General features: G+C 46.1%; 1 protein-coding gene across 1 annotated transcript; it reads left to right on the top strand.

The window, feature by feature from the left end:
• Positions 1–8,219: 8,219 nt before the first annotated feature.
• LOC146180362 (methyltransferase-like protein 27) lies at positions 8,220–22,696 on the top strand. Its single transcript, XM_084579957.1, has 5 exons — positions 8,220–8,354; positions 16,502–16,627; positions 17,585–17,723; positions 20,994–21,083; positions 22,500–22,696. The coding sequence occupies exons 1-5, from the start codon at positions 8,232–8,234 to the stop codon at positions 22,694–22,696; spliced, it is 675 nt and encodes a 224-aa protein (XP_084436083.1). The 5' UTR covers positions 8,220–8,231.
• The last annotated feature ends 1,515 nt before the right edge of the window (positions 22,697–24,211 follow it).

Genomic DNA, 24,211 nt, shown 5'->3' with positions numbered 1-24,211 from the left:
TGGAATAAATTTAACGCGGATGAAACTAATTATGATTGACGGGAGAGGAGAAAATTCATTAAGGCTTTCCTCCATAATTCATGCCAAAAAGTAAAAGAGGTGGTGCCGTGCAGAACAGTTGTAAAGGCTCCATGCAGTGAGATTTTTTCTCATATCACTTTGAAACGCCGGCAGCGTTAATATCTTCCAGACAGTCGATTTGCTCCTAGTGTTTCTCAGCCAACAAGAAACACTTTATAGCTGATTGTATATATGTATGCAGTGTGCGCCATGTAGGAGGAAGGGAAAAAACGAAAAAAGAAACGAGAAAGCCCACGCGCTGCCTGTCTTGACACTGCCCCCACCATACTGCTATGCCCAACAGCGAAGTGGAACGAACTGTCCCGCACTTGCTTGAACATTGTTTTTTTGGACGTGCAGGCAGCAACAGGACAGCAGCGAGAGTGGCGTTAGTGTGAGCATATCCCTGACGCCTAGGGTGAGTGCGTCGTCCGACTCACGATTACAGAAATTCAACGGTTCTTATAACGATCACCGTTACTTCGATAGATAGTGTACGTGCTGAACTGAATGCATACGAACTCAGTGAACTTTCGTAGACACTGCGGTTTATGCGGCATGGTTTGTGTGTACAAACGAGATAAAATGTGGACGCGCAAGAAGCCGGAAAATCGAGCAGTAGAATTGGGAAGGTCATTCCAGCCCACAAGAAAGGTAACAGATCTTCACCACTTAACTATAGGCCAATCTCATTAACCTGTGTTTGTTGTAAAATTATGGAACATATCATATATTCTCATACTGCCAAGTTTTTATCATCTCGTAATTTTTTTCATTCTAACCAACACGGCTTTCGTAAAGACCATTCCTGTGACACGCAACTTGTTCTTTTTCTTCATGATATACACGCATGCCTAGATCGTAACATTCCCACGGATTCAATATTTCTGGATTTCGAAAAAGCATTTGATAAAGTCCCGCACGCGCGCCTAATTCTTAAACTGTCACGCCTAAACCTTCATCCCCTAGTTCTGGATTGGATTCGAGCCTTCCTTACTGATCGTTATCAATTCGTTCATGCTAACTCACACTCGTCATCCCTCTCCCCTGTCTTGTCTGGCGTCCCTCAGGGGACCGTTTTAGGCCCTCTTCTGTTCCTTATCTACATAAATGATTTACCCTCTAACATCAGATCTAATGTCCGACTCTTTGCGGATGATTGCGTCATCTACCGCCCAATACATAATTCCTCCGACGCCACCATTCTTCAAGAAGATCTCGCACGCGTCGAAGAATGGTGTAGTACTTGGCTCATGTCCCTAAATAGCAGTAAAACGTCACTTATTTCTTTCCATCGCCGGCGCAACCACCGTGAAAATACTTATACAATTATCAACAATCCTATTTCATCCGTTGACTCATACAAGTATCTTGGTATCCATTTAAGTAAATATTTAACCTGGTCGCATCATATTCACCACATCACCAATTCAGCCAATCAAGTTCTAGGGTACTTGCGCCGTAACCTATCACTAGCTCCCCCTCCCATTAAGCTTCTTGCTTATATAACTTTCATACGTCCTAAACTTGATTACGCATGTGCTGCATATGATCCCCACTATACTAACCTAATCACCACGCTCGAAGCAGTCCAAAACCGCGCCGCCAGATTCATTTGTTCAGACTACTCTCGCTATACTAGCGTTACAGCACTAAAATCTCAGCTTAATCTCCCAACACTGGCCTGTCGGCGTAAAATCGCCCGTCTTTCGCTGTATCATAAATTTTATCACACTCCCGATCATGAAACTGCCCCGATAACACGCGCTCATCGCTTTTCTCGTCATAGTCACCCTAACGCCGTCTACCCTGAACGGGCCCGCACCGAAACATATAAAATGTCATTTTTTCTTCGAACAGCCAATGACTGGAATGACCTTCCATCCGAAGTGGCGGCCATCATCAATCGTGTTCTATTCAAAACCGCCATTGAAGACCATCTGTGTTCGTATTAACTTTTTGTTTGCCCACCCCTCATGTAATGTCCCCTGTGGACCCTTGAGGAAACAATAAATAATACGGTTGCATAGCCGTCAGTAGCTGAGTGCGATTGCTAAAACATACTTCAATATATCTGGTATGATTTACAACGCCGATGTTGATTTATAATGCGTGTTATAGATCGATTAGCTGCGCCGGAATCCATGCAGAAATTAGCTATAATGGCTAATTTCCTGCAAACAATTCACTACTTATATTGAAACATTGTTAGACAGCCACCAAACCAATGAACAGGCTTATTTGGAAGGAGATATTTTTACATAAACTGCATTCATGATACCAATCATATAGAGCAAGTCCGACGTATAGAAGCACCACACATAGGCCATTCTTAGACGACGAAAATAATTTGTTTAGACATCCGCAGCGATACTGTCACTCTTTAACTACGGCGTGGAAGGAAGCATGAGCTAAGAATGCTCAAGCGTATGTTCTGTACTGACATTGCATCCAGAGAACGTTTACCGTGAGACCGTCCTGCATGGCGCGACGTGTCTGCGGTGGCGGCAGGAGACAGCTGGTAAGCTGCAGCTATAATTTCGGACACGGTGGACGCTGCTTCCCGGACGTAATGTTAGTACAAGCCACAGGCTCGAGTATTTTTGTTTAAGAGGCGCTGAAAAGATGTCCACAGAGGGCAAGAGAAGCCGATGAGTCTGATATATGAATCACCTATCATCCTTCCTCAAAAGTTTGCGATATAGAAAATGTTGCAAAAGAGGTATAGGCGATTAAACACATCCTACTCCGAAGTATGCGTCAACGATCCAATGTGGCTCTTCTGTGCATCGTTTTGTTTTATTTTTTTGCTGCTTGCTCTGGAGCCACGGCTTCACAGTAGAAGAGTGAGAGAAAAGAAAGCCAGACACTCCACTTTCACCTACATGGCATGCACTCCACCTTCTTCGCAGCTGCTTTGAAGAGCCCAGCCCTTTTCCCCGTGACGTCATGCGGACATCATAGACTAATTCACACGAACGGCTTGCGCTGGCGGCTACCGTAGGAGCGGGAATGGCAATTATAGAACATAATTTGCTAATTATACACTCACTTCTTAGGTTTGTTATGCGGCACGCATGCTAAGTGATATTTGCTCTACGCAATGCAAGCATTTCATACGTACCTTTAGAAAACATAATTAGAGACCCTTCATGTTTACGCGCAATATGACGCAGCACTTCGGCTACAACCCTCGAAAATATCACACACTAAAATATATAGCAAAATGCGTTGTTGCTTTGGAAAGGCCTATTGTTTGACCTCCTCAGAAGCCTCGAACTTGCAGGGGATATTGCCCGCTAAATAACTCATGAAGTGGAATTAAACATCAATTCTAAACGTATAAATGAGCACACAGTACACTGAAGTAATGTTGACATTTTGAAGACAGAGCAATAACGTCTTGTATTCAACAAATTAAGAACAGTGGGGATGGAGTACATCTACAGAAAGCGGTCGGGGGGTGTCGCGACAATGTCGCGACTATGATTTTCCCGGTGGCGTAGCGAGATATATTTGTGAAGAGGTGTTGTACGCTGCCAATAAAATAAAGATTTAAAGCACGAAATTCAAAGTAAATTTAAAAATTGGAGTAAAATGACACAGTAGAAGCTAAATTCGACAGACTGAAGTTTTTAGCAAGGTGGCCGAGTCTTATGGGGATATCAGTGCTGAGCGAAGGGAAAAAGCGCTTTCAAATAACATAAATGGGGATCCGGAGGCGATATTGCTAGCTGTCTACGTCCCAGCGCTTACGTACCCTAAATACAAGCATTTTGTGAGCATTTACTGTTAGACGTACCTGTGCTTTTAGTTCAGCACACGCAAACGCATACGTAATGATAACTTCAGCTCAGAGGATCCGTCTGGTTTTTAGAACAGAGCCATTTTTGTCGCCCACCGACACTCTTCTTACTTTCCTTCTTACATTTCATTATATCGATTTGGAGTGTAAATACCATGAAAAAAATGGCCGAAAGGAAAGGGAGGGGAGATGCAGAGCTCGGAAAATTTCGCTGTGTTCTGACACGGAACACACCCTTCCGCCCCCTCTCATGCTCCCCAGCTACGCCCCTGGTTCCAGGACATAAGCGAAAACGACGGAGGACACATCTTAAAGCAGCGCGAAACACAAGACTAAAAGGAACAGGAGACGACACAAGCGCTTGTGTCGTCTCCTGTTCCTTTTAGTCTTGAGTTGCGCGCTGCTTTAAGATGAATCCAATCCAACTCGCCCAGTTTTCTATACTCGTGACGGTGGACATGATCATCCGCCGAGTATTCCCCGAGAAAGCGTGCAATATAAATTGAATCAGGGTACGTTTCGCCAAGAAGTTTTTTGTTGTTTTTTTTTTTTAATCGCTCCATATTACGGGCTTTTCAATAAATTCCCAGCTGCTAGTCAACACTCGAGTCGTCATTCTTTGCTTCTCCTTTCAGCCCACTGTAGCGCTTGAGTATTGCCAAATCGCCAAAATTCTCTTTACTTTTTAACCAGAACAGAGCGACCTGGTAAATATCAAGAAGACATCGGAAATCTGTGGGCTGAACATGGCCCAAAATGAAGATATATATTGTGTGTATTCTATATTACTCGTGACGTCAAAGATTGCGTCCCAATGAAAGTGCAGTAAACTGGAAATTACAATGGTAAGCGTAACGTCAACAGAAGGGGGAGATCGGCGGGGACTATAGGGAACTCATGGATACAGCTTAATATGACAAAAGAAGAAAAAAAAATACACGGCAAAAATTTAATGAATAGAATGGAAATCTAGTGGTCTCAAACAACCACAAAGTAGGCACCAAGAAAACGAGGTATAGCCGATTGCTATGGAGTCATAACGTACAGTGATAATTATCTTGTATTGCAGCAGGGAGCATGGCTGAAAACTGCATCCCAGGCAGCACGACCACCTGCCCAATATTGACACTGCATTGGCAATGCACTGGTCCTGTATAGGGCCGGGTATTAGCAACACAGCTCCAATATTGGGTCAATTGTTTATGCTTTCTTGGTGGCGATGCTGTACCCTGCAGTGCATTCTGCCACGCTGATAACGATGTTCTCAAATAGATGACATGGCTGACAGGCCGCTATCAGCAGCCAGCTATGGCCTATAGAGATTGAAGTGACGTAAGCAAGTTCGCTGCATTCTACTTGTCAATTTGCAGCATCTGCCCGAGGCTCCAGTTGTGCCCGGATCCCCAGCGCCTCAGTTCAAGCCGTTCGCTGTTTCCTCTCCGCGGACACCGCTTTCTCCCGCGGGCCCTCAGTCTCCTTTGGGGGTCCCCCTGCCTGCACACTGGGCCGATCTCACCGACTCTCCGGTGTCGCCACAGGTGATCGCTCAGCGAGTAGCCGACCACTTGCCTCGGAGTTCACTTGAAACAGATACGTCTGTTACGTGAACTATGCATACCTGGTGGAGCACGTTCGGCAGCCACTTTGAGGTCGTGAATAACTTACGGAGAGATCGATGCTTCTCGGAATGGCCTTTTGATGAATAGCTAAACGACATTTGTACCATTTAGGCAGTGTTTGAAATAATGTTCTCAAATCTGCTTTTAATTTCGACAGCAACCGCAGCTGAGCTCTCTATCTTTGCTTTCGCGTCGCTACAGTCGGCAGTAGTAGTGGCGGCAGCTAGCAGTCGGAGTGACTGGAGGGTGGTTTCCATGCAAAACGTCCCGACGATTGCTACCGCGGGAGGATGAGAAGAGTTGCTGTGCAAGGAGGATGGTACAATCTTTGTCAAAAGGCCCAGGGGGTCTCTTCTGAACCGTGTAGTGGCGCTGATTTAGCATTAGTGGAGGTCCTTCCCATTGTAGAGGGTAGGACAAAAATCTTACTCATTACAAGCCACACGAAGTGCCTCAGCAGCCGACCCCCTGGGCTCTACACTTTTGACAAAGACTATGTCAAATGTCACTATGGTGGAGTAATTGGCGGCAGATTCCGCAAGGTAAATCACCGGTAGCTAGCGACAACCTCAACTTCGTAGGAATGCGCGGTCGGAGGATGATAGTAGAAGATAATCCCATTTTGACGCCATAGCGATAATTTACTTCTTTTCCTGATAAGACAGCGTCAGCGTAATGAAACCAAAATCACAAGCGTGCCTTTGGCAGGTCCTAGTTGACAATTACACAACGCTAATTGGTCGATGATTGGTGTGACGTGACACCCAACTTGACAGATCCTTTGTCAAACAGAACCCAGGATACTTGTATTCCGAGTAGATGCACTGCCCCTATACCACGCAAACACGTTCGTATACGAGCTATATAAAATAGGGGTTCGTATAAAAAGCAGGGCCTTTTATCTATGTGGTAGCCTTTCACGTAATGCGCTAGATAAGGAGTACACGTATGGGATTATGATTCGGCGAGCAGTAAATGACATCACCGTGAACGACGATCCGCAAACGAAGCCTCGGACATTAGCCTACATAGATGTCGTGTCATGAACACGAATCTTAAAGACGGACCTGAAATGTTCCACTTTTTTTTTTTCTAGCTTCAGTGGAAGCTTATGTGAAATTTCTAACGTTCTCTTTGCAGTTATTATACTGCGACCCATGACTGCCCGAAGCCACATTCGTTTTACTGATCCATCATATAAAAGAACCCGAATTAGCTATAAAAATGGCTTACCGCACATGGTTACAACTGCGTAAAGCAGACACAGCTTTGTGTGTCACGTGAGATTGCGCGCTCGAATCCCGTCTAATTGATCGCTGTCGGAAATCGCAGCGGAGTGCAGGATAGACCAGCGTTGAAGGCTTGCAGAACTCACCTGTTCGTGCACACTGCACACGCCGCCAAACTTCAATCTCCTCTTTCAGCCGCCGCCAGGGCGACGCTGTGGGCAACGTTGTTAGCTGCGGGCACGTCTCTTAGCGCCACCGCAGTGCATCGTAGATCGCCTAGAAGTCGCGCTTAGAGACTATCTGAGCCTTTCTTGGATCCCACGCTGTCTATTTACCAGTAATCAACGCATAAATGGTAGCATTTAGAGCTTCACTTGTAAAAGTTAGTGGTGTAGCAAAAAAAAAAAAAGCCCTGAATTAATTAGGAGCCGGCAGAAAAATAGCAAGTGTGTGCTTGTTTCTAAAACCTAGATTGCCATATCTGCTTAGCTGAGTGAGTGTGCACGGCACCACGTGGTCTGCCGCAGCAGCTTCACTCGAAAATCACATTACCAAAAAATATAGTCCGAGAAAATTGTAGGCTTTTTTTACGTGAACTCACACCAGCTATTAAGTACACCCACAGAAAACCAATGGCATGAGTGGAACATTCATCTCCCTGCACGTAACGTCCGTCATGCAAGGTAAAATTGCTTGTTTCGATTTCCAGGGCCTACACTATACTGTCTTTTGCACCATTCCAAACGTGAAAGCATGCAAGAAAAGGAAGAAAAGTTTGGTTTCGTATAAAATTTGGAACATGTTCGTTAACCGCTCTTTGCAGACGTCTATGAGACGTACTTTGCTCAGTTAAAACCTCCATACAGTTAGAAGAACCCCCTTTTTCTTTTTTCTCGCAGCCACTTCGAAGTGACGAACCTCGAGCGCAACCCAAGCACGCGGGTGAAGATCCCCTGCACCACAGCGACGAGCACCAGCCGCAGACCAGCAGCGAGGGCCAACAGTCGCTGCATTTCGTTCCGAAGTTCAACAAGGACCAGCACGAGCAGCACAGCGACGACCACGAACCCATCCCGGTTCCGCCCTCCCACCTTCTGAGCGATGATCCGCGTGGAGGCAGCCTGACCGCCGACCACCCGTCTACCGACCAGGCGGACATTCTCACCCCTGAGAGAAAAGACGCTCCCATTTTAGGAAAGTTCAGGTGCGCTCATGTTTCAGCACGAGGGTGTGTCCTGTCTCTAATACCGGCATTGGCGTCCACGCACAATACTCCTTTGGCTGAAGCCTAATCAGTTATCATTATTGTGCGCCTGCTTTTCATGATGTTCACTCTCTCTGTGAAGCTGCAGCCTGCCCAGCTGTTTGCAAAAGGCAACACTTAAGCACGCCATGTAATACATTGACCTTCAGTCCTCTGAGAGGATGTGGTTACTGACCGCATAGTTTCCCGTCGCCGATTTCTTGGTTCTTAAGATTTTTTTTTTTTTGCGTTTCAGTCGCAAATTCATTGAAGATATGGCGAAGAAGCCTTCCACCAGCTCCCTTGACCGGTCGGACCTCGTCGACTTCGTCGTCGACGACCGCACGCCCGAGGAGACCAAGGCCCTCTACAACAGCTGGGCGGCCAACTACGAGGAGGTCGGTTTCCACGTCACTGCCTAATTGAAGTGTCAATGGGCCTTGCTTTTGACAGACGCGAGACTCGAAGAAGGCTTAGGAAAAATAAACCTGAGTTATAGCGATGGTTTAGTGCGTTACAATAGTGAAAATGTTAGAGTAGCTAAGATGTGAGCTTTAATAAGCTAGAGATAGCAAAATTTAAAAAAAAAAGGATGCAAGCAAAGTGCGGTCTTTCAAGAGAGTTCTTTTCCCCTGTGAAAGTCATCGAAGCTAGCCATACTGCCATTCCGAAAAAAAAATGATACGAACACAGAGTGCTTTTCGGCGTACTTACGCCACGAGTTCAAATCGCACGGCGGTAAAAATATCAGATCCGATTTCCCGGCCAATTAATGCGTTTTTTTGATGCCGAACATAATCACTTCCATAGCCCATAACAGAGCTAATCATTTTTTGCTAAGAAATATAATTGGATGGGGGGGGGGGGGCGCTGTCCTCTCTGCTTTTTAATACTAAGCAGCGTATTTTCGTGCATAAACGAGCAATAAAGTAGACAGTTTTACAAGTTTTCAGCGCCCTAATTTTTTTTTTTTGTCTAAATTGGTTCTTGCTCGCACCTCCAGATGTTGCCAGCACTCCATCCTCTCTTGTTTGTTTTGATGTTATTTCGTCGCCGTTGTTTCAGCCACGTTTCATCACCCATTGGTTTTAGTTTTTTATACCTTAAGGTTGACCCTGTACACCACCCGCGTTCACTCGTTTTCTTGTAGTGTGTGTGCGTGTGTGTGTGTGTGTGTGTGTGTGTGTGTGTGTGTGTGTGTGTGTGTGTGTGTGTGTGTGTGTGTGTGTGTGTGTGTGTGTGTGTGTGTGTGTGTGTGTGTGTGTGTGTGTGTGTGTGTGTGTGTGTGTGTGTGTGTGTGTGTGTGTGTGTGTGTGTGTGTGTGTGTGTGTGTGTGTGTGTGTGTGTGTGTGTGTGTGTGTGTGTGTGTGCGTGCGTGCGTGCGTGCGTGCGTGCGTGCGTGCGTGCGTGCGTGTTTACTTTTATCCCGTGGCATTGACTTCATCTATTTCATCATGACTGTGTTTCGTGTTGCCGTCCCTCACTCCCTCTCCCTTGCGCCTTTATATTTCTTTGCGCCCTTGATTAAATATCAATAATGTGTGCAGGGCAAAATACGTGTTTATCGGGCTGCTTTTTTGGGGGCGCAGTCTATAGAACTCGAAAGTACATCTCGCAGTTTCCGTTCAAATGCACGCAATGAATAGACCTCTCCCTGTTTGCAAAAAATGCGACGTCAGGGAGGCACGTGACGACCCCGCGCTCCTTTCAGCCGGGTCTCCCTGCTGCAAAGAGCGGCGGGAAGCTGCCCGCTGCTGTGCAATTTTTGCTTCAAATCTTGCGATAGCCATATTCGCATCCGGCATAATATGCGGCACTCCTTAGTACACGCACCTATTAGCAATTTTCGCCTTGAAAAAGATGACAGTCTCGGCAAGCATGCATGCAATTATTTTTGCTCAATGAACTGGCACGGCCGCTTGCGGACGACCTGAAGTCCTACCAAACGCTTGAAACTCATAGGACGTAAGCATGCTGGAAAACGGGTCAATGTAGGCATATTACAAGCATCGTTTTCTTTTCTTTCTTTTTTTTAATCTTCACAAAATCGACTGCGAGCCCCACGAAGCGTAGGCAGTTATGAGCGAAAACAGCAGCGCACGCGCGAGCTTGATGCTTGGCTGGATGATTTTCATCCCAAGTAGAGACATTTTCAGTTTTTGTTATGTTCGGCCAGACAAAGAAAAAAAATTATTTCCGCTTAGTCGTGTAGTACTGTCACCAAAAGTGTGTTACAAGAAAGCTAGCAATAACACGCGAATGAGTCCCATGGTATGGAAAGTAACAAAGAGCGATTTCTACCACAAATTACTATTCATGCAGGGCGCACAAATATTCATAAGGGCTCTTGAATGATTTAAGTAAAAACACTTTTCGCTTGGGACACGATAGCTTTTGAACGAGCTATATAACGATTCCGTCAAGGGATACTGTGGTACTTCTATAATCATGCCGCTGGCATGGCCTTGGGAGCCGTTTGGCGAGAGAGCTAGCTCCTTGAACATGGCCTACTGAACTGGAATAAATTCAATGCCGAGCAAGAATCTCTAAAAGCGCTGCAATTGATCGCATGCCACCCGGGCCTTTTAGAGTGCGATTGGCCAACATTCAGCACGATTCGTTCGGAAGGGCAATAAAGCAAACTAATAAGTGCTTGTTCTTTTTCCCAGAATTACGCGAACGCACTTGTATATCATAAAAATGTGCTTACGGTCGAGAACAATGTCGAGGTCTGCCGGCGCACGACGTTTGTCGCTTCTCTTTGCACAGCTGAAAAACACATTTGGACCGCGTATAGAACGGAAGAAACATGTAGTTGGTCATCTGCGATCGAATATCGCATCACATCACGCGGGATCTTGATGGCGTTGTGAAAAACACAGCAAGTTGTCGCCAGACGAGACCAAATCCTCCGCACCATGCCACGACCAGCGGAATGTTTTGCCCATCAGGGGGCGGTTGCCCCCTTCACTCCTTCAAAGAACATATCTGGGTTTCAGGAACAATAGCCGGCATAAGGACATGACTAGGGGTAGTTTATTTAGGAACAGGACATCAATGCAGGCAAGAAAACAAGGATCTTGTTGAATGTCTCAGCGACGATATAAGCCAGATTGGAAACGGGGCCAATATTATTCTACTGGGGGACATGAACGGCCACATCGACGATCTGGATGGATACACGGATTGTAGCGGGAAGCTAATGCTAGATTTCTGTGAGCGACACGATCTAGTTATAGCAAACAGAGAAACAAAATGTGAAGGCCAAATCACGTGGGAATTCCGCAACAAGCAGACGACCATTGACTATTGTCTAATGTCGCAGGAAATTTATAGCAAGGTCAGAAAAATGGAAATAGACGAAGAAGGGGAGCGTAGTCTGAGAAGTGATCATAAACGTATTAGTCTGCAGATGGGGCCCTTGATGAAAAGAGAAGTGGAACATAGACAAAACGTAAACGCAAAATTAAACGACGATCAAATACAGCAGATAGCAGCAGACATAGAGGAAGCAATAGAGAAAAGCCCCATGGAAGACTGGGATTATGAACAGGTAGAACTAACTACTCATAAGGAGGAAAATTAAGGAGGTATAGCAGACCGCTGGAATGAAAAGAAGAAGCCACGGAGCTGGTGGAATAAGGAAATCAGGGAAGCTATTGAACAACGACGGGATGCTTCAAGGGAACACCGAATGGCAAAGAAAGCATAGGTATCTCAGGTGGAAATCGACCAAAAATGGGAATCATATCGACAAAAAAAACTTCAGGTGTAGGCCCTCGTCCAAAGTAAAATAAGGCAGTCCACCGATCGCTGGATGGCTGACATACACGATACCTCTAGAGGCGGAGCAAGAAAATTCTGGAACCATATAAGCTGGCTCGGGAAGAAGAATCAAAGAAAGCAAGATCGGATTCAAGATAACGAGGGAAATTGTTTAAAGGGAGACAACGCAGTGAACTACATTACATAAGTTATAGCCGAGTCATTTAAGAGCGACGATAGGGTAATCTCCGCAAATCAGGAAGCAACACAAGGTAGCAGGATACAAAGCAGCTTAGAACTGACCAATCTAAACTGGAAAAAGGCAGAAAAAAATATTCCTAAAAACACATCTACAGGAAGATTTGAGGTTTGAAGGTTTATTAAAACGAAATACAAGTCAATTATAAGTGCATAAAAAAAGTTTGTACAGTAGGAGGTCCCGAAGTAAGACTGTCTGGGGGACCTCCCATCAGGAATACATGAGTATAAATACACAAGTGTGGCAGAGGATCTAGAAAAAGATATAATCAAATTGAAACCTATTAAAATTTCGGCAATGAATAAGTTACACAATAGTAAGCGGGCGTAAGTTTTCAAACAAGAAAAAAGAAAAAGAAAAAAAAAGCAATCAAAGGCATACATCAGGCAAAGCGCAAGAACATTATCAAAACACAAAAAATATCAGACATGGAATGGGCAATAGATGGATGCAAAGATAATAAGAACGGAGCAGAGACAGATAAGAATGTTCACAATGACAAACACTTTGACCGTTTGCTGTCGGAGTGGGGAACAGAAAATGCGATTAAGGTAACCTTAGGTAAGGTATGAGGCTGAATTGTTTGATAAGAGATGTTTTTTTATTAGAGTGTAGAAAGCGGGTTGCGAACGGGCTGATTTAACTGCTAGCGGTAATGAATTCCAAGTTTTTATGGCGGAGAAAAAAGTAGTTTGTTTTCCGTAATTTGTGTTTACTTTTGGTAGTAGCATATTATTTTGTTCAGAGAATCGAGTGTTATTATTATTAGCGAGGAAAGATTCAGAGAAAGAGAGAAGTTGACAATTATCATTGCGAGCGCGGTAAATTAAAAGACCTAACCTAAGATTAAGGAGGCAATTCAAGGGAAGAATGTTTAGGTCAGAGTAAAGGCGTGAAGCAGAGGCTGTGTATGGGCTGAATGATATAATTCGAAGCCCTTGGTTTTGAAGATGAGAAATACATGATAAATGGCATGTATTTCTCATCTTCAAAACCAAGCGCTTCGAATTATATCATGGAATAGATGGAATTCCGATCAAACTAATTAATGAACTCGGTCCAAAAAGTAAGGAAACGTTGTTAAAAGCTCTGGAAACAGTCATAAAGAATAAGCAAATTCCGGACAGCTGGCGGCAGAGTAAAATGAATTTGATTTATAAAGGGAAAGGAGACAGGATGCACATGAAATCCTACAGGCCGTTATGTACAGGTTAGCCATGCAGGCTGTGAAATTAAAGGTGCAAGCATGAGTAGAAAGTAACGAGCTACTCGGAGAACTTCAGAACGGCTTTAGAAATGGTAGGCGCTTAGATGATAGCCTGTTCGTGCTTACCCAATGCATCGAAATATCTAGAGTGGAAAACAGACCTTTGTATTTGGCCTTCCTGGACATAAACGGGGCATACGACAACGTAAGAAGGGAACTCCTGTGGAACATATTAAAAGAAGAAGGTATCGGTTATGAGATGACAGAGTTCCTACAGGAAATATACCGGGATAAGAAAGTAGAAATTACGTGGGAAGGGATAAGAAGTACGGAAGATGTCAAAGTATGCAAAGGATTAAGACAAGGCTGTCCTCTATCACCGGTGCTGTTCATGCTTTATATGATAAAACTGGAACGGAGGATACAAGACAGTAACCTAGGTTTTTTAACCTGTCATATAGATTACGTGGAAAGGCAGCAGAGCAGCGCCTCCTCAGTTTGATGTATGCAGACGATATTGTGCTGCTGGCTGAGAGTCTGGAAGAATTGCAAACTCTAGTTAAGTATTGCGGAGACGAAGGGGACGCTCTAGGCTTCAGTTTCAGCGCAGTTAAGTCGGGTCTGCTGATTTTCAACGGCTCAACTGAACAGGGTCTTAAAATACAAGGCCATGAAATAGCTAGAGTAGCAGAATATAAATATATGGGGGTATGGGTAAACGAAGGATTGGCATACATTGGAAAGCATGAGCAATCACTTAAGGCCAAAGGGCGAAGGAATACCGGGATAATGAAGCATAAGGCATTGTGGGGATACAATAGGTATGAGTTTTTGAGGGGTATTTGGAAAGGAATTATGGTGCCCGGACCTACTTTCGGAAATGCGGTTTTGTGCCTAAAATCAGAGATACAGTCGACATTAGAAATAAATCAGAGATCCGTTGGATGATTAGCACTAGGTGCCCACGGCAAAACTACAAATGAGGCGGTACAGGGAGATAGGGCTGGGCATCTTTCGAAGTACGGGAAGCTCAGAGTAAAATATTATATGAGGAACGCCTGAGGAAATTGGACAGTAACAGATGGGCAGCTAAAGTATTTAAATACCTGTACCTAAAAAGCATTGACTCACAATGGAGGAAAAAAAACTAGGAAACTAACTAGTAAGTATACTAGTAACAAGGACAGAGAAATAAAGAGCATTAAGCAACAGGTGAAAAACACAGAAGGTAAAAATTGGATAAATTCGATGGAAAAGAAACAGAGTGCTGAATTATACCGCAAGTGGAAAATGCAGATCAGGAAGGAAGATTTCTTTGATAACTCAAGAGGCAGTGCCCTACTTTTTGAAGATAGATCAGGGTGCCTTAGAACACGCAGCTACAAAAAGAAATTTAACAATGGAGATGACGCATGTGCTGTATGTGGTAACTCCAGGGAAACAATTGGCCATATCATACTCGAATGTAATGATATCCATCCGGAAGTTGATGCAGGCGCAGTCACTGTTCCTGAATCTCTGGGGTTTAGAGATACCAGTGGCGGAGTGAATAAACCGGCGGTGGAAACTAGCAAAAAACGACTGAAAGATTGGTGGCTTAAAAGGAGAGAAGTGATAAAAATTTAATAAATAGAATGATGGTTTAGTTAACCAATCGAAATCAATAATTAATATATAAGGAGAAAAATGAGCATGATAGCTACTCTTACCACCCCGTTTCAAAGGATTGGTTGGTTGGTTCATAGGAAGGGAAAGGCGCAGTATCTGTCACACTTGCTCTGTGGACACCTGAACCGTACCGTAAGGGAAGAGATGAGGGTGGGAGTGAAAGTGGATAGAGAAAAAGGGGAGCCGTAGTGGAGGGCTGCGGAGTAATTTCGACCACCTGGGGATCTTCAACGTGCGCTGACATCGCACAGCACACGGACGCCACTTCGTTTCGCCTCCATCGAAACGCAGCCGCCGAGGTCGGGTTCGAACCCGGGAGCTCCGGCACAGTGGTCGGGCGTCTTACCACTGCACCACCCCGGCGGGGCAATATTTCGTTTCAAAGGGGACGCTCCTATATTCCATCCATCCATCCATTCTCCTCCGAAACGTCATTGGTGATGTAGGCCGGGAGAGGTATATTGTCAGGGTACATGTTTTGCATGCGATGCACCACCTTGATGTCTGATGCAACACGACAGCGCGGTTTTTTGTTTGTTTTTTTTGACACTTTAACAGTGCCTAACTAAAGCAGGCGTGGCTGACTAGCGAATATTGCTGAGATAATCTCCACTCAAAGCTTCAAGACGTGATCAGAGACGCTAACGCTTCCTTCTTTGATTGTACGTTATGATAACCGTCCTCTTCTTGTTAAGTACTGCAGGACAAAGGCTAGATAACCGTGCTCTGTGCCAGCTGCAAATATCCTATATCAGCTACCCACCTGACTCAATCATGGTTCCAATATTGGTGCCATGTTGGCAAAGCTCGGCCCAACAAAGGACCCGTTCATTGACAACACACTCCAGTGTGGAGTCGATGCTTCGTGCTGCCTGTGGACTTTCTGCCACTCCCTGCTACACTTTCCTTTTCTCCGAAGCAAAAGTAGAACGGCAGATTGGGCTAGTCGGTTATTCGTTGTTTTTTATCCACAGCGCAACAGACGGCGACAAAGAAGGAACGATGCAACATGGACAACGCCTGTCCGTGTTGCATCGCTCCTTATTTGTCCCCATCTGCTAGCGCCAAAACTACGAAACAGTTACGTAATGGACCATCACTTATATGCTGTGCTCTTGCCTCTTTATGCTTAATTTTTAGACGGGATATGTTAATTATGCTGCGCTTGTTCTGCAGTAGTCGCGCGGAAATAAAGCACCCGCTTCTCGTGAATGACGCTCGTGGTTCCAATCTTGGTGCCACTGTCATTTTCTGCCTGCTTGAAAATAACACTTCGAGTGATAATAGAATACAGTGGCAAAGTCCAGGCCATGCCCTGATCTCCACCGAGCCAGAGACAGCAACGCACTCTCATATGCACAGAATTAGGCTATTGTGGCGCATTATATAACCACAGTCATTGATACTGACTGCGCCACTGAAATATCTCCACTACTGATATCCTAACAGTAAAATGATGATTCCTAACAGTAAAATGCACAGCTGTGTTTCGCGGAAACGTTGGTTCCTTTTGTGCTTTTTAAGAAGTACCAGTTTTTGTACCAAAGAAGTACCAAAGGCTCACACTTTACATGCTTGACGCAGTGTGAGCCAGATTTGTTTTGTTTTTTCTGTGACGAGTTATTGAGACTTACGTCTTTGTTCAGGACATGGCGCTTCAGAAGTACAAGGCCCCGAGCATTATGGCGCACTTCATCAACCAGGAGCTGCAGATCAAGAAGGACGCAGTCATCCTGGACGTAGGATGCGGAACCGGTCTCCTCGGAGTACAAGTACGAATCCCCAGATCAAGTTTCTTAGTATACAGGAGACATAGGGATATCATTTATTCCTCAGACATTGCTTGCCTTGCCTTCTTACTCATGAAGTATTCGCAACGTTTCGTGTGGTAAACTGCCTATTGTTCCACATGACCTTAGAAGTATTAGGACTTTACTGATTGCACTGTCTTAGCAGTGATACACAGCCATGACTCTCCTTGGGGATTGACGTCCTCTGCCCAGCCTGCAAGAAGGCTTGAGTCTTTTTGTTAGGTTTGACCCGCCTCGTTTGGTCGCCGTCACGTGCGGTGCGGGGGTTCCAACAAGGCACTTTTGGTGTTGATTCTGAGGACGGCGCGAAAGGGACGAGGACAAAGAAGGAACACGATGACAACACGACAGGCGCCAACCTCAGTTTAAAGTTGGCGCCTGTCCTCTTTGTCTTCGTCTCTTTCGCGCCGTCCTCAGAATAACATCAGTTATGAACCAACTGGCCCAAACCAAGGTACTTCTAGGGCACTTCCGAACGTTTTAATGCAGCACTAAACGAAACGAAACGCCAGTGGCTCCATGGCGCAGAACCCCGCGCTTTTGGCCGTATAGTTGCAGCCGCACAGGTGTGATAAGCCCCTCAAAGTCCATCTGTCACGTGGGAGGAAGGCCATGAAAACGAAGAGACCAAAGCCACTAACGTGCAGCGAGCCGAACACAGTCTCACGTACGCTGTCCTCAAACTCGTCGCACGCACATGGGGCTCACTTTCATGTCAGCATATTTTCCACACCACACAGCGCTCAATCTAACCCTTCCAAAACAAGAACACAATCTTCAAGCATTCATTTGTGGCGACCGCATTCAAAGCAAATTCAACAGGCATAGAAACACGAGTTGTAATATAACAGCGCTGATCCTCCGTTTTGAAACACGGGTCTAATAGCCATATACATGTTCTCTCTCTCTCTACTGAAGCTGAAGAATCTCGACTACAGCTACATCGACGCACTGGACTACAGCGAAGAAATGATGTCCGAGTCGAAGAAGAAGAACATCTACAGGCGACACTACCTCGAGAAGGTCTTCAAGAGCAACAAGCTGACCCTCACGGACGGTGAGCAGAGAAAGGGTAGCGTTTACGGCCCCGTCTTTACACGTGTGCTAATAGAGTTCTAATGAAACAGCATTTGGTAGTACATGGAGCATTATGGCCTTGCTCTGGGCAAATATATCCCTTCCGAAAAAAGAAGTTTGCAATTCCGCTTGAGAAGCTATCCCCCGCCCCCCGCCCCCCCCCCCCCCCCCTTCCCGCCTCTCAGTGTCGGGAGCAGTTCACTGCCGAAACCAGGATAAATAGAATTGTTTACTGCGAGGTTTGACTGCTCTAAATTTGTGCATTGAGCTATCAGGGACGACATAGGGGAGGTATCCGGATCGGTTTGGACTACCTGGGTCTTTTGTGCTCAGTGCTCACATCGCAACGTATAAGAACAAAGAGAGAAAAACCTTACTAATACGTAACACTTCAGGGCACGCCATCCCCTGGGTCTCCACATGACCCCACTGAAATTTATGTTTATGTCCCTCAGGATCATAACACTGGCAGGTCGGCCGGTGGCGATAACTTGCATGGCCAGTTCCTCCGAGCGCAGCAGGGTCTCCCAGTCCTCCCAGGTCTTGAAGTACTTTAGGCCCCGCGAGAAAGGGTCCGCCGTGCAGAGGGAGAGAATGTGGAGGGAATAGGTGAATGGTTCTGAGCATAAGGTACAAGCAGGAGTAGGGAAGGAGGGATAGTAGTGGGATAGGGTTAGGGGTAAGGAAAGAGTGTGTGTTTGAAGTCTGCGTCATAGTGAGGCGTAGTTATTGCTTAGGGAGGAGTGGGGCGGGGGGGCAAGTAGAGCTGGCGCGAGGCTCTGTAAGCCTGCGGCAGCTCGCTGAACTAGTATATGGCGCTATTTCATGAATTCCGGATTAGATGCCACCTGAGCCCGGTATAAATAACATTGGGCTAAAAGGATGCAGCCTCGTTTCCGGGATTCCGGGAGTGAGCATGCACCCATATCAGTTCAACATGGCGGGGTGGCGGTGCATCGGGCGAGCCCAGTATGCTAAAAGCAGCGACGTGGACTCGGCCTCAGGCAAAACTTACAATAGCTGTTTTTGAACCTTGAAACGTATTGGACTTCCATACAGGCTATGATTACTGCAATGGCGATTTCCTTTGCAGCTTCTGGGGAGGTGTCTAAGGGGAGAGGCAATGTGAAAAGAGGGAGTGAGGAGCAACCCACCACGGCTGCAGTCGCTTCATCCCCTGTGCATGCAGCGCCTACCCATACGGCGTCCAATTCACCGTCATAATATCGGTGGAGCGCCTTTGCACAGGCTGTGTGCGCTGGTCGTGGTAGGGTGGATGTATATTTTTGGGGAATGGTTTGATAAGCATTTCTGGGTGGATGTGTCGAACGATGGGAAGAATAGATATGGGCCGTTAGCCGGTATCCTGATTACGAGGGAGTCTAGGATATACCGTCTTGTGGATGTTTGCATGAGTGTGATGTATTGGGCCTGTCGGTGGGCCTCCACGACCTCCACAATTATGTTGTGTAGATGCAGGCCTAGCACTCTGTCTGTAGATGTGTTGATGGGAAGGTTAAGTGCGACCTCGTATGCCTTGCGAAGCGTTTAGGTCGTTTTTGGACAGTTGCATGTACGGAGTAAAAAGCACACGCTTGAAGACGAAGGCATGAATGAGGCGGCAACGGTCGCGCTCCTTCATGCCCCTGTGGTGGCCCGAAACTCTGCGGATGAGGTGCAATGTCGCGCTTGCACCTGCCTTAGCTTTTTTTAGGGTGGCGCTGTTTTTACCATTGTTTTGGATGTGTAGGCCCAATACGCGGATTGTTTCAGCCTGCGGTACTGGCTCCCATTCGGTTGAATGGTAATGGGGAGCAGCGGTTCTTGGGGCGGATGAGCAGCAGTTCGGACTTATCTGGGGAGCAGGACAGTCCGGTGCTCCTTGCATAATTTTCATTCTGGGTGGCTGCTTCCGGTATGGTGTATTCCGTACCGCCATTTCAGCCGTGAGTGATCCACAACGTGATGTCGTCGGCAGTTTTCGGGAGAGGAAGATTAGGGTGATGCTAAACAAGAAAGGGGAGAGGACGGACCCTTGCGGGGTGCCGACACTCTGAAGCATGTAGAAGAGAAAGAAAGAGGGCCGAACTTTGTCTCAGCCGTGCGGTCAGAGAACAATTCTCGAATGTAATGTACGTTCTTTCACCTACATTCAATAGGTTTCTTTGATTTGGCTGCACCAGCTGCACTAGTTCAAGTAGTGCAGCACTGCCGCTCTCGTTTTGCTGGTGCCGCGCGCGTGCCGTCTGCACTTCTCTCCTCGTTTTTCTTTTTCAAGGTGCAGGGCTAATAAACCTTCTGTCGTGCCATCAGTAATGTGAATCGTTGCGAGTTCGAATCTTCAAGTTAACAAGAACATCGATATCTTTAAGTGTTTCCTTAACTGGCCACCTGAAGGGGAAACTCAACTGCACGCTTTGCAGCTCTCCCCGAGCCGACTATGCTAACCATCTGTACTCTTGTCCGGCGCACTTTCCCCCCGTCTCCTGGCAAATAAACAGCCCGCAGCTGGGGGAGGCTGCTTTGGCCAGCTCGGAGCCGCATATTCAACCTGGAGGCCACGACCAGCAGCCGGAAGGCCACCCACAGAACGGCGGCAACATAATTTTATTAGTTTTTTGGCCTTCACTAAATAAAGTTTTTACCACCACCACCACCCTCAACCACTTCGGTGGTGAACGACGGCAGTTGCGGCGCGCCTCTTTCTCTCCCTCTTCTTTTTCTTATTTATTTTCTCTTCTGTCCGCATGAGGCAGCGGAGGTGGCTCAGCTACAGCGCCAGTAGCAGGCCCGTGCATTTTCTTTTCTTTCTTCCTACAGCCATAACAACAACGACACAACCAGTATTTCATTGAACGTATTAAAGTTCACCGGCGTTCTATAATTGGTTTACAGGAACGGGAAGGCGCAGTATCTATCACTCGCGGAATCCCGCTATCATCCTCACGGTAGACAAGGGAATTATGAAGCCCGTTTCACGATCCGGGGTGTGGCACAGTTGGTAAAGCGCTGGGCTGGGGATCCAAGGGATGGAGGTTCAATTCCCGGTGTACCAAGTTGAAATGCGAATAACTCGCTTCTATAATGACCATGTCTAGCCTCTTCAATGAAACCATAGGCTTCAACCATAGCGAAACAACTAGGCCTAGCCATAGCAAAACGGCAAGCGTAGCCAAGCAGATTTTTCTTTCGCAATTCTCCAGGTTCAACCAGAACTAAACCACGCCCATTTTTTTTTCTCTCCTTGCAGGCGAGTATGACGTGGTGGCTCTCTGCGGCTGCCTCATGCCTGGACATATTATGCCAGACGCCCTGCCTGAACTGGTCAGGCTCTTGAAGCGTGAGTTTTGAGCTTGAAGCATTCCTGCAGCTGCTGCCATTTCTCTTGTATTATGTGTCAGCACTCATCATAATGCATCCAGTTCTGACGCGACTGGGCAGTCGGATCAGCTCACGGCTACAGTCGCTTGTAGCTGTGTCAAAGTGGATGGGTAACCCGAAGCTGGCTTTAAGAGGCCTCATGTTTTTGATGACCGCCTAGTAATTTTTTTCGTCTGCATTGCCACATTTACATAAAGACGGTAATTAGAAATGAAAAGTACCTTTGCACTCTCATTCTCAGCTGCAAAAGATAGAAATTATATTTTTAATCTGTAATTGGAAGAGTGTCTACCCATATGGAGCGAGATAAAGAGGATTTTTTTTTTAGTTCTTCGTCCAGGTCACTGACTGGGTGTAGATGAACCAAAATTAAAATGGAGTGCGAGTCTTGTGAAAAAAACAGCTGCTCCATTTAAGCTGCCGATGAGGCGAATATCAAAAGTTTGGAACTGGTCAGCCGGTCTGCCAGATGTTCCACATTCACGCTAGGGTGTTTTTATGGGCAGCCACCGATAGGGCGCGCCGGAAAAAAAAATATCTGCGTGCTCTGCTTTACCGTTTTACTGCTGGGACATCTGCACGTGCTCGCACTTGGCCACACAGCGTCATGTGTGTGCAAAATTCACCGTCGTCAAAATCCTCGAGTAGCTTTGCATGACTGCGAGGTTGATCGATATGTGGACGGGCAGGGCGGTGAGGTGCGACCTTGTATTTCTGAGTTGGCTTTCAGCGAGCTAGAAATCCTTGTTGAGGCAGTCTGTTATATATTGGTCACTTTTAGGTTTGATGTTTTGTTGCAAAAATAGCCGCGTCCACAGATTTCGCTAGATGTTGACGTCAAATGTAATTAGGATCACATTCATTATCCTCCTCCTCCTTATCTTCATCATCCTAAATACATCCACAGAAGATACAAATTTTCTACTTTGCCAGCCTTCTTTCGCCGGCTGCGATCCTTCAAATGGTCCAGTGCGAACGTATCCTTGAAGCGGACCACCGCAATCACAAATGGTGCAAATGAGATTATTGTACAAGTCATCATCATGAGTTGGCGCCGTTACACTGCCGCAGTGGAGGTAAGAGGTGGAATACGTGTGTTGTGGGAAAGCTTGCACCTTATACAACTGGGGACAGTCACAACATTACTGCTTTATAAATATTTTTCAGTACTCTTATTTTTACGAACTGTCAAGGAATGGAATGCACTGCCAAGTAGTGAGAAGAAGCACAGCGCATTTGTTTTTTAAAGACTTGCATCCTCCGCAATAATGCCTTATTAGAGCTCCGGGTTTTTATCGAATAAAGAATACAGAATAAAAATAAACAGCATTTTTGGGGGGACCTGTTCCATGGACGATCCCTTTGAAATACGCAGCCAACGGACGTCTGATGTGGATCCACCGCACGCTGGACCACTACGAGAGCAAGTCTGAGCAGTTTCTGGAGACTCGCTTCACGGGCACCCTGCAGTCCCTGTGCCGCCAGTTCCGCATGGAGATCGTGGTCCGTAAGAAGGTCCAGGACTACCGGCTCAAATGCGACGGCCAGATATTCGCGCTCAAGAAGAAGTGAACTCTGGCCTCTTTGCGGACGCGCCCTCGCAGTGCCCCGGCTACTCTGGAGAGACCCTCGCGCTGACCTAAAAAGTTCAACTCTTAAAAATTGCTTTGGTAAATGCTCGTTTTGAGAGCGCATAAAAGAGCATAAGAGCGTTGTCTTTTATTCCTGGGATAGTTAAGAATTATATCGAAAAGTCTCCGCGGCACGCACCTTCGACTCAGTACAGACGAAATGTATTCAGCGAGATCGACCTAGAGGTGGTGCCACCGTCACTCTGCTTGCATGGATCGGCAGCCGGCGACGCTCGTAGAAATGCACGTGGCGTATGTCTGTTCTGGTGAGAATATGAGTGGCGCTTTAAAAGGGTACATGCGCGAAGTTGTCTTGTCTTTCAGAATGTTGCATGCGCGTTTTTCAATGGAATACTTGAGCAAAGTGTGTAAGAAGAAGCTGTACAAAGATCTTCTGGATGTGACGATACCGTTGCCGATTTACCGTGCACCACACCGTGGAGGCCCCGGACAGGATGTCTTAAAGCGTGTGAAAAAGATGCCGGTTAGGCCTTCAGTTAAAACGTTCTTCTTTAAGCTACATTCCAACACATTACCTGTTAAAACCTGGTTACATGAAAGAGGCTTATTCGTTCCCTGGACAACAGACTGTCTCCTTTGCAAAAAACCAGAGACAATCGAGCACGTCTTTCTGGATTGCTGGGACCCAGTCTTTCACTGGGATGTTCTCCAGAGAACACTGAAGAAAGACCTTCCGTTAGATCCGTATGGCATACGGTTCCTTCCAGTCGAGAGTGAGGGTATTCCTTTGGATTTAGTCATGGTCTTGGGCCTCCACAGCCTGTGGAAACAAGGATACAAGTGCAACATGCAGATGTCAACACGCGTTCTGTACGCGAGAACTTTATCGAGAGTGTGCTGCTCCTTAGAGAAACGTACCGGGTGCTTTCTGATCCACCTGACTGGATCAGTGTGCTCGATGAACTGGCTGTCCTCAAGAAATTTTAAACCTTTCGTGACAGCCGAAGTCTGGTTGTTGCAAGTTTTACCATTATTGTGGATCTTTTTTGAATTGATGTGAACTCAAAACAGGCAATAAAGAAAAAAAAAAGTATTTCTGCTTCCAAGTTTACGGCGGGTGTTTTGGCGATGAAAACGTGCCTTATGCAATGCATTAGCGATTTTCTGTTTACAGTGTTCCAATATTGCATAAAACAAACCCGTAAATTTCGCCAATGCAGCAAAAAAAAAAAAAAAAAAAGATGCGCGGATTCTAGAAAAACAAGGCACGCAACCACCCGCCTTTTAGATTTACTGGCATCGCTTTGCATGCTTTTTGCGTTGCACGGCCATCATAGGCCTGATACTTGAGCCTGAACATGACATATCGGCTTTTCAACAGCGCGCACGTGTCTTTTACGAGTGAGACAGGCAAATTCTCACTCAAGCCCGCGGAGATACAACGTTCGTGCTCTGACCTGCAGTACTTTAGAGTGAATAGAGGCAGTCTGGTTCA

This window comes from Amblyomma maculatum, chromosome 9 (genome assembly GCF_055883805.1).
Source record: "Amblyomma maculatum isolate TAMU_Amacu chromosome 9, ASM5588380v1, whole genome shotgun sequence".
Lineage (NCBI taxonomy): Eukaryota > Metazoa > Arthropoda > Arachnida > Ixodida > Ixodidae > Amblyomma > Amblyomma maculatum.
The sequence above is the reverse complement of the archived record's forward strand: the minus strand, read 5'-3'. Positions and strand labels throughout refer to the sequence as shown.